This window comes from Triticum dicoccoides, chromosome 3B, assembly GCF_002162155.2.
Source record: "Triticum dicoccoides isolate Atlit2015 ecotype Zavitan chromosome 3B, WEW_v2.0, whole genome shotgun sequence".
NCBI classification, from domain to species: Eukaryota; Viridiplantae; Streptophyta; class Magnoliopsida; order Poales; family Poaceae; genus Triticum; species Triticum dicoccoides.
In genome coordinates this window covers 224,185,089-224,196,314 of record NC_041385.1, presented here as the reverse complement: position 1 = coordinate 224,196,314, position 11,226 = coordinate 224,185,089, and the positions used below count along the sequence as shown (strand labels likewise).

General features: G+C 43.9%; 1 protein-coding gene and 1 pseudogene across 1 annotated transcript in view; one reads left to right on the top strand and one right to left on the bottom strand.

Annotated features, from left to right (window-relative positions):
• Positions 1-4,744, bottom strand: part of LOC119275612 (protein DEFECTIVE IN MERISTEM SILENCING 3-like) — a 6,464-nt gene extending 1,720 nt beyond the window's left edge. The window contains exons 1-7 of the mRNA XM_037556491.1: positions 4,564-4,744; positions 4,199-4,295; positions 3,980-4,094; positions 1,883-2,105; positions 1,570-1,761; positions 1,162-1,482; positions 340-565 (exon numbers count right to left, since the gene is read on the bottom strand). Coding sequence (XP_037412388.1) covers positions 340-565; positions 1,162-1,482; positions 1,570-1,761; positions 1,883-2,105; positions 3,980-4,094; positions 4,199-4,243 — 1,122 coding nt within the window. The 5' untranslated portion in view covers positions 4,244-4,295; positions 4,564-4,744. The remainder of the gene's footprint in view (positions 1-339; positions 566-1,161; positions 1,483-1,569; positions 1,762-1,882; positions 2,106-3,979; positions 4,095-4,198; positions 4,296-4,563) is intronic.
• A 2,628-nt stretch (positions 4,745-7,372) lies between these two features.
• Positions 7,373-10,210, top strand: LOC119279484 (annotated as a pseudogene).
• Positions 10,211-11,226: the final 1,016 nt, after the last annotated feature.

The following is an 11,226-nucleotide window of genomic DNA, read 5'->3' as shown; positions in this document are numbered from 1 at the left end:
TCACCAAGCAGCTATGCCCAAGATGCACCATACAGATATCTAATTTTCAGAAGAAAGAAAACTTACATAATTAAAAGTTAAATATTTCAGATCTCAGAGAAAGATCAGCAGTTCGTCATAGGGAAGCTAATAGTATATACGTAAATATTGCATTGCACCGCTATGACTTATTAAGTAGCTGAAGTTTCAGAGAGAATAGATCGATCAAATCTCAGAAAAAGACCACCAGTTCGTGATAGGGAAGCTAATAGTAGTATATACGAAAATATTGCATTGTACCGCTATGACTTATTAAGTAGCTGAAGTTTCAGAGAGAATAGATCGATATTGTGAACGCACCTTTGCCGCTGGTGATTGAGTGATATAGTCCACAAGCTGTTGCTTTTGATTGCTGAATGAGTCCTTAACTTGCTTTAACAAATCTTCCTCCCTTTTTATATCCTCGACAAGCCTTTCCTTCTCCCAGTTCTTCAGTTTAACTTGCTCTTCCACTTCAGTGATACTTCCAGGTGTGTTTGAATCCCCAGAGCTTAAAGCTACAGTAAATTTCACTTCTACATCTTTCCTACAAAGGTCATCTTTATTCATCAAGAAAAAAGTGATGACATAAATTTTAATACAAAAAATCAATACTGTGTATCTTATTAGTGCGAGTGAACAGCTTTGAGTACATAAATCCGGGAGATAAAAAATGTAGAAGTAGATTACTCTTTCGATAATAAATAAAACTTACAATGTGCCTTTCATAGGGGTTATAAATAAATAAGAAGGCAAATTGACTGCAGATCCTTAAAAGTTTTGCGTGGTGTATAGCTCATTAGCTCTTACTGGAATGAATGTTATTGTTTCATTTTAGCTGGAACACTTGTGGTAAATTGAGCTTGTGAAACATAATCCTGATTTTATTAAATATATGCTTTTACAAGCCGTGAAATGGCTGCACGTGAAAATACGTGGTAATTAGGACAATCTGCAAAACATGTTTTTCTCGATTACGCACCCAAGTGCGTGTCATTTTGCATTAGAAGAAAGTACCAAGATGGCACAAGAGTACAAGCAAGCAAAACTCAACAAAAAGAAAACTAAAACAGGCAAAAACTCAAACACTGTATCGTCATCATCAAAGTTAGATGTAAAGGTATCAATTGCATATTTGTGTACCTATCACCAAGGCAGAATGAACCATTAGGCCTCAATATACCACCATCTAGAGAAACCGCACCATCATTTATGAAGGGAATAGCACGCCGTAGATCAGCTGTAGTCTTATAAACTTGTAAATGAGAAAACAAACTGTAAAACAAAGTCTCCCTAAGACCATGGCCATGGGGTGTGAGACAACTCAAGTATGCCTGGTCCATAAGTATCATATTTACTGCGAAACCAAGAAAACCAGGAGGAGACTCCCCGTTAGGCAACCTTGGTTTACGCAGCATAAGATATCTTTGTGGATCATCAATCACAACTTCTCCAGAAAATGGCCTGCAGAGTGTAATAGTGCACAGTATTTAAGTGCTCGTATGGTCGAGTCCAAGAGAGAATAAGGACATTCAATAGTTAGAATGGCACCTTATGTTTTCAAGACAAAACACGGTAAACCTCCCATGCAGAAACTTTCCAATTGAGCCACCCAGTCCATGAATTCCACTTTTCTTATCAATGTTGCCTTCTGTGCCATATGTTTCAAGACTCTTTATGCCATCATAAGTCTTGCAAACAAGACCAAGCATATTGTCTATTCCCAAGTACTCTGAGAGTAGGCTGTCACAAATTTACAGAAACAAAAAGATACCAGGAAACGTAAGCAAACAAACATATCATGTGAAGTAAATTAGCACCAATAGAGGAGCTAAATTCAATTCAAAACAAGGTGAAAATTGACCTGCTTAGATTATCATCATTTGTTTTTCCTAAGGTAGCCACAACACCAAGGATATCTTTCATCATTGGCATTGTTGATATTTGTGCAGAATGACGTTTCTTGAGCTGGCATATAAGCGAAGCTGCTGTCTTGTCCTGATTACATATGCTTTCAATTGTACGCTGTTCAGCTTCTTGAACTGATGTACCATTACTTGAAGCTACAAACTTCTTTCCACGTTTAACTGATAAAAGTTCCAGGTTCAGCATATAAATAGGGGCAACAGATTGAAAAGGTATAGGACAACTGATGTACCATTATTTGCAATTACAGCAGCCTTTCCAAGTGTAACTGACAAGGTTCTCAGGTTTAGCATCTAAATATGAATAATAAATTAAGAGAAGTATTGAACAACTCTTAACATTTTGTGTATAAAATGAGACGTATTACCTACACATTATGATACTAATCTAGCACAGCCACCTATTTTTTTTCCCAAACAAATCCACGATCCGATGCAATGCACAGACCGTGTGCTAACATATTCTAATTTTGAAAATGAGCATGAAATATTGGCTAGTCCTAGACACTACAACGCGGCTGATATTACGACGCTGTAGATGGTAGCAAAGGGTAAGGTCAATCAAGGCATTCCCCAATAATGCCTTGAATCTGCTGGCGTTTTAGGGCGTTTTCCTAAAGCACTGCTAAACTTCTCAACCGAAGCCCCAAACTGAGAGAAAAGAATCAACGTCGGCTTTCTATTTTCCGGCCAGGCCTCAACGTCTGTATCATGGCGCATATATACCGGGCGGAAATGTTCAATCGCGCGACTGGCCCCTAAGCCCATTAACCAGTAGCTCTGATTTCTGAATCAGCGACCACGTTTCCTCCTTTTATACGGCAATCTCTTGTTCACTAAGCAGTATGGTACTAAAAGACAGAACCTCACACAGGTAAAAAATATGCCTGCAACATTCCGACGCACACAAGACTCGAGCACAGGTCCGGCTGCAAACCATTGTAAGCACACTACCACCAGACAAGCGAATATATTGTGATTATGTAACAAAGCATGACCTTTGTGATAAATTATACATATATACATGGACATGCCCCGCAATAGGAAACAGCACAGCGATTGGAGGCGATTTTTGAGAAACCCACAATCAATCAGGAGGTGTTTTTGAGAATCGCCTCAAAATCTCTACCGGTTACAGGTTTTTTAGGAAACACCTCCAAAGCTGCATACAATCCGAGACGATTTGTAAAAATGTCTCCAAAGCTGCACACAATCCGAGGAGGTTTGCAAAAACACCTTAAGCTAGAGATGATTTAAGGCGAATTCTCCAAAACACCTCCTTAAGCACAATTTTGAGGCATTTAGAGAAACACCCTAGCCAATACGCCTTCTTTCAACAGCCGTGTTGTAGTGAATGATAGCTAAGTGCACAAATGTTGTTCAAACCAAATACACACATATAAGTTCATACAAACTTCTGACGTGCGCGGATACAAAATTCCAAGTTCAAACTCGATTCAGATTGTGAGGTGCACTATTCATAGCAAAAAAGAAGTGCATCTCACACAATACAGTGAATTAAAATTCAAAAAATTGCATGGATGTACAACGAGCCCCTCATGGTATTACATATTTTTTTAGCCTTTTTGTATGATTGCACGTGTGCTTTTAGCACAGCATTTTCAGCCTTTGAAAATAATATTAATTTTGCAGGACATGTGCCCTATAAGTAAGAGTACTGCATATCATCTTATTAGCTTTTTCATGGACAATCCAATTCAGGGTTCAGCACACACAACACAAGGATGGTCATTCAAGTCTGAACATTGTCGATTTCACTTTAAATGATTTCAAACAACAAAATATTGATAACGTGGTCCGAAACAGAGCCACATATGAATATTGGCAAATAAAGTTCCATAAATGACAGAGCTTAACTACCAAGGACTTAGACAACTTAATGGTTGACTAACACACCACAACGTAATTAACATGTTTCATGGTCTGCCAGACGGTATCCACATGCTGCATTCCCAGACAAGAACAGCGTAACCTAGAGTGCATAAAGCCGGGGTGGCAAACACACAAAATCTTACTTGTCAGGTCGGCAATCGACTCTTCGATAGCATAGATCTCAGACTTGAGGAACGTGATGTTGGCCTCATGGTGGTTGACCTTGAGCCCCAGCTTCTTCAGCTCCTCCTGCATCACCTGCAAAGCAGGTCCACCAACACCAGCATGTAGAGCAACAGCCTCACAGCACTGCACGAAAACCCAAAATGAACCGGGGGGAAATGGAGCCCAGAAAGGCACACCTTGGTGTTGAACTCGACAATCTGCACCGTCAGCGGAGTCTCCATGGCGGTGCCGCGATTCCGCAGGTTGAGCCGCCAGCACTAGCAAGTGACCAATCTGCAGAGGAACAGGGAACAAGCGGGACTCAGAAAACCCCGAATACGGCCAGTGCTTGCGCACACGAGCAGCGCGGAAAGATAATTGAGGAAGAATTAGGGTTTTCGCGGGTTGAGAAACGTAGAGGGCAAATAGCGTAGTTAAGCGTGTGCGGAGACGGCGTCCCGGTGCTGGGCGGAGCGCGCGGGAGCCTCTTCTAGGAGGAGGAGGAACCACGGCATTCCTGGCGGAGCGTGCGGGGGTCTCTTCCAGGAGAAAGAAAACCCACCTCGGCACCATCGGAGCGTGCAAAGCTGAGGCCGCCGGCGATGCGGCGGGGAGTGAGGGAGGCGGCGCAGGCCCGTGGAGGGACGGGCAGATTGAGATCAGCGTGGGAGGGAGAGATTCGCGGAGGGAGACAAGTAGGCACTGCTTGGTTCGGGGAGGAAATGAAGATGGGGAGATTTTGGCCGAGTGGATCTACATCTATCTATGAAAAGAAGTGGAGGAAAAATATAAAGATAACCCTATGAAGAAATAAATGTATTCAGACGTATTTTAGTTTTAGATATATTCATTTTTATCTATTTCCGCGATAAGTAATTTGGACAGAGGTAAAAAATTTATTAGTGAAATGTTATCTTGTTGACATCAAATTATTTTGCAATCTCCGAACTTCTCCTTGGCCGACGGACGGTCAGCATGGATCTTAAAGTAAGGGTGGTCGCCACATCATTTTGTGTAGGTGTTCGCTACATTCACGACCCAGGCGAACGGTGAGCACCTTTTCTCCCCTTCCCCTTCTCTCTTTCTCCGTCGCTGTTCTCATTCCCAAACCGAGTGCCATGTCCTTGATGTCCTCATGGTGGTCGTCGACGACTCCTCGTTGTGACTCGGGCTAGCGCTCTTGACGCGGTGGTGGCCGGCGGACCCATCCCCGTCCCCGCTGCCCCCGAAGGAGGCGGAGCTGAAGGATGCGTGAGGAGGCTGGGCGCGAAGGAACAGGAGCAGCGGCGGACGCCAGGGGCCAATGCGGTGCTGCTTGAGGGGCAAAGCAAGGAGGGGGAGGAATAGTGGTGGTTCGCAGCACAAGCGTTGCCCGAACTGCCATGGATGGACGCGCTTAAGTTTGTCCGTTGCACCACCGTGCCTTGCAATAGTCGTCGCCCCTGCAAGAGACTGACACCAGCGCCAGCGACCTGCGCCTGGGCATTGAGTCGCTCTGCCCTGCCGCTTGCCATGTCTGCATCCGGCCGCCGCATGGAGCTCCTGTGCTAGATCCGCCGCCACATAGAGCTCCCGGCCTCCAACCACGTTTGCCCCGCCTCACCCAACTGCGGCCTGCTCATCCCTTACGTTCTTTTTCTACTACTCGTTCCCTCCCTTCCCTCTTCTTCTCACGTGTGTTGTGCTCTCTATAATTATGTGTTCCCTGTGTTTCCCGTTTACATTAGTCCAACAGATTTGTGTTGATTTTCATATTTCTAAATGTGAAGAAAATTGCATTATATGTGTTTCAACTTCGTGGATGAAAATGGGGTTGTTTTATGCCAAATGTCAGCTATGAGGATGTGCCAACTCATGTAATAACATAGCGGCAACTCTATACTTGCTTTCATGGTTAAATGTGTGTCATTAGGCTAGCAACTTATGTTTTATAACCTTTTCATTTTATGCAAATTGTGTGTGCTTTTGTTTGATATGTGAATCTGTTATGCTTATCATGGGAATTGTATGCTTTCTATCATTGCAATTTTATGCTTTTTATCATGACAACTTTGCTTGATGCTTAACCATGTTTTTCCTTTTTCTTATCGGCATCTCAATTTAAGTTTTTTGTGCATGATTAGTTTTCTGACACTAGGATAGCAAATTAAGATGTTTTTGGTCCATGGTTAATATCTCGGATGGCAACTTCGGTCACTGAGAAAGTTGTCGTGGCAAAATAAAATAATGGGTTTTTATCATTTATGCCATTGGTTATGTCTTACTATTTAGTTTTGCCACTAGAAATTTCAACTGCTCAAAAATGCCATCGCTTCGTTAAACACATGCTAAAAAGTGCCACTAGACACCACTATTGTCAGCTTAAGTCTCGTTTGCCATGTTATAATGACCAAAATACCTATGGACCAACATGTCAACTCTTCCTCTATCTTACTACAATAAAATGTGAGTCTCACTTAATCCCAACAACGTTCTTATTATCCTCTAAAATTATTCGCTTGCTTAGTCCTGACAAGTGGGGCCCACGCCTATCGTTGTGAGATAGAGATAACTAACATGTGGGTCTAGGGGTATTTTTGTCATATAACATGGTCAACTGGTTTGACCTGACAATAACGATGTCTAATGGCATTTTGAGTAAACATCTAAAGGACTAGTGGCATTTTTTAGATATCTAATGACATTTTTGAGCAAATTTCTCACATAACGATGGCATTTTTGAGCAGTAGTAATTTCTAATGGCAAAACTGAGTAGTAAGACACAACCAGTGGCATAAATGGTAAAAACCCAATAATAAAATTTGTGCCACTAGAATGGCAAAATAATATGCATTGGCCCATTGTTAATCTTTTGAAGGACATCTTTTGTATCACTAAAATAGCCATGGAAATTTTAGCTGTGTGTCACTAGGATGAAAACTTAAGATGTTTTAGTCCATGGTTAATTTCGCGGATGGCAATTTCTGCGTCACTACAAAAGTTGCCATGGCAAATTTAGTTTTGTGTCACTAGGATGGCAAATTAAGATGTTTTGGTCCATGGTTAGTTTGCGGGTGTTTTTTTTTCTAGGTTGGCAATTTAAATTTTCCAGGTAATACATACTGTATATATTTTTTGTATATAGTTGCCATGGCACAACAGTAATTTTAGATGTGTTTTTGTGTCTAGTTACCATGGCATAATAGTCATTTTAGTAGTATTTTTATCTAGTTGTCATGGCATAATAGTAATTTTAGTTGTGTTTTTATCTAGTTACTATTACTCTTTGAATAACCTTTATAAATTCCATATTTTTGCAACTTTTTTTTTGACGATCAACTTCTTGTATATAAAAGCATGGCAATTTTTATCTATGTGATGAAAATTTTGGCATGGCAATTTGCAAACTGAGCGTAGCTCATATGGTTAGATTTCTTGTGATGGAACCCACTCGCGAGGGTTAAGTCCTGGACTTGGCACAGGTGCTCGTATATTTCTGGATATATTTCAGATGCCGGCTTAGTATTTCAAAGGTGCTTATACGGCTAGGGTGTGCATACATGCGTTCAAATATATGAGTGTGTGTTGTGTATGTGGGCATCTGTGATTGTACCATGTTCAAAAAATAAAAAATGGCATGGCAATTTTATTATTCAGATCATGGCAATTTCCCATATGCGGTTGTATGTTATGATAAAAAAAATTGCAGAGCATGGAAATTTTATTTTTAAGAGCATGACATTTTTATTCTTAATGTCATGGAAATTTTATATTTCGATTATTGTAATTTTACATTCACTTTGGGACCGAGGGAGTAGAATATATTATATATAGAACAGAGAATATTTTCCATGGATGCTTGCGTGTGGTGGTGGGGCTCTATTTTATAATCTCTTTTCCCCGCAAAAAGAAGAGAAGAAGATGATATTACTACAACCCAAAAAACGTCTTATTTCCCTAAAAAAAACGTCTTATTTTAAATCGAGTGATTTCTTCCGAACACAGTCCCCATTTCCCCATCTTGGAGGGAGTACACCGTGCGCATCCGCTGCCCGTTTCCCCCTGGTCTCGGCAAGGCTAGAGCGAAGACCGACGCCGCAGCTGCCGGCGAGGCGAAGACCATGGAGCGGCAGCATCCGGCGGTGCCCTTGCTCCCCATCCTCATCCTCCTCGCCTGCTCTCGCCGGCCGCCCGCGGCTCGGAGTCGCCGCAGTACGTGACGGTGCACGCGGAGTCGGACTTCGAGGTGCGGCACTACCGCGACACCGTCTGGATGTCCGCCCCCTCCGACGACATCTCTTTCCACGTCGCCACCAAGCTCGGCTTCCACAGGTGATACGCTTCTCACCGTCCCTCCACGATCTTGCTTGGATCGTTACGGAATCGCCTGATTGACTGACTGATTGATTCCTTAAGCACGCCGTCCTCTGGGTCCGCAGTCTGTCCAGATGCAATCCTATCATGCTTCGATTTAGGGGGTGTCGACTTGTAATCCTCGTGTTCTTTTTTACTTTTTTTTATGATTCCCATCCTTCGATCTGTTCCGTTGGCGTGTCGATTCTTGCGTAGGGTTAGGGAATCGGGGAAGAAATGGATAACTTCTGGAAGAAATTGATGCGCAAGTTAGGGGGTCGCTGTCCCGTTTACCTTTCATCAGGATGCTAGTACATCTCAGCTGAGACATGGGAGTTGAGAAGCATGTCATCGGTCATCCTGTGAGTAGAGAGTGTGTTGCCATGCACAATTGTGCAAGTTGGCAGGAGGAATCTGTAGCACAAGGAAATGTAGGATCAGCCACTACTCCATGAGAATGATTGAACCTCGGTTGTGAATCACCTCAAGTATAGACAAGAGTTAACCATTCTTGTTGCAAAATTAAACAAACATAATCCATTTCTGACCTGATACAAGATATGTTAGTACATCTATAATCTGACTTTGCTGCTCTGATGTAGAGTACTTATGAAACAGACCAGACTCCCAAATAACTAGGCTATCTGAATTATGATAGGTCCAAATAATTATTTTATGTTTACTGCTACCCGTCCAGGGCCGTAGTCTGCATCAACACGAACAATTCAGTGATTCTGCACTGCCCTCTTTCATTTAGCCATATGTTAGAGGCTTTTCTTAATTCCACGAAGTGATATTAAGATCTTTGCCTCCATCTGCGAATAGTTCTTGATGTGTAACAGATCTTTTGATTTGTGAAATTGATAACTCAAAGGGCCCAAACAATTGGCTCGATCCCAAGTGTTGTTTCCACCTAGATTTTGCAAAATTTCAACTGGTGGATATATGAACTTTGCTAGCTCGTGAAATGTAAAATATAATTGCATGTGGTGATTGTTCACTTATGACAGCATTACAATCTGCAAGCTATTTTGACTTTTTTTTGCGGGGAAGTTATTATTTTAATTTCCAGCATTCCAGGTAGTTTATCGCGTGCACATTTAGTTACATGAATCAAGTATATTGATGTTTGTCCATGATTTGCTTTCCATTGCCCATTCTGAAAGTTTCCTGTCTGATGAATTTACCTACTGGGTCCAAACCCTATTATCATATTCAGTGGCTCTGAACCTTCAATGTTGTCACTGATTTCTGGCAGGTTGTTCCAATACCTGATGGGCGCAAACCTCAACTCCTCCAGGATCAGAATGACGACCCCTATCCTAACGAGCATCGTCCCAGGCGCGGGGCCTCTGCACTCTTCGGCCTACTTTGTCGGGCTCTACTTACCAGTAGAATTCCAAGCTTCCCCTCCTGTCCCTCTCCCGGAGCTGAACCTACATCCAGATAGGTGGCCAGGCCACTGCGTTGCTGTCAGGAGCTTCTCTGGCTACGCACGCGACCACAATGTCGTCGAGGAAGCTGAGAAACTCGCAGTGAGCTTGAGCCGGACACCGTGGGGGAACTCCTTCCCCCGCAAATCACCCTAGCAAGAACGCCTACTCGATCGCACAGTACAACAGCCCCTTCCGCATCGTCGGCCGTGTCAATGAAGTGTGGTTCGACGTCGAGTGCAGATCTGCTGGTGTGGAGACTTATTAAAAAATGCTCTATGCACTATGCCATCACCATAAAACCAAGCGAAATGCGGTACCGTGTAAGCTGTGTAAGCTGTGTATCTTTGTATATATGTGACCTTTGGTTATCTGTATGCCTGTCATGAAGAAGTGACACAATGGATGTACCATATGCTCCATGTTGCGTGCTCAACTTAGAATGATCAACGTAAATCAGGTATTGTCGACCGAATGCAAAATATAGTACTGAAGCTATGAAATGCCACTGCATTGTTCAGAGACATCTTCCAGAAAAATATACTGCTACCTTTGAGTGGAGGATCGATTTTTGTAGGCTAGTACATCAGTCCTAATCAACTCTGTAGTCAGACAAGGATCAGTGCCTTCCACTCAAGATAAGAGCAACTCCAACGCGCCTCCCCGATTCATCCGCACGTGTCCGTTTGGGTCGAAACGGATACAAAAGTCGGCCCATCCGCACGTGTCCGTTTGGGTCGAAACGGATACCGTTTGGGTCAAAACGGATACAAAAGTCGGCCCAACGCACCGACCCAAACAGACATGCGTCTGCTTTTTGTTTGCCGGGTGACCCATTCCAGGCTCACATTTGGGCCTCATTTGCATCGGTGCGGACACGAGGAGTAGGCGTGCGACGCTCGCCTACTTCTCCCTCTGGCCGCCAGTCGGTGGCACATAGGCTATTCTCTTCCTCCAATCGACAGCTAGCACATCCAGCCGCCCTACCCCATCGCCGCCGCCGCCCAGTTCCGGTGCCCAGGCCAGCCGTCCGCGCCCACATACCTCCCCCACATCACGCCACCTTTAAACGTCGCCGCCACCACCGCCTCGTCGCACCGCCGTCGCAGCTTCCCCGACGTCGCCGCCAGCACCGCCTCGCCGCACTGCCGTCGGCCCTGCCTGAAGCGGTCAAAAGCGCGACGACCTTGCTCGTCTGACGCCACCATGCTCGCCGGACGCCACCAAGGCCTGCTACCAGGTCCAGGGGAGGCGTATTGCTCTTCACCGACCAGCTTCTTCAACGACGCCCGCAAGCTGTTCGACGGTTTGCCCGCAAGATACAAATGGACTCCGCCGACGAGTTATTTTTCCACAATTTCATTTGCGACTCGGATGATTCTTCATCAGACGATGAGGAGCTTGTGGCTGCTGTGTTGGTCGTCCATGACCACCTTAGTAGGCAGCGGCCGATGTTCCGG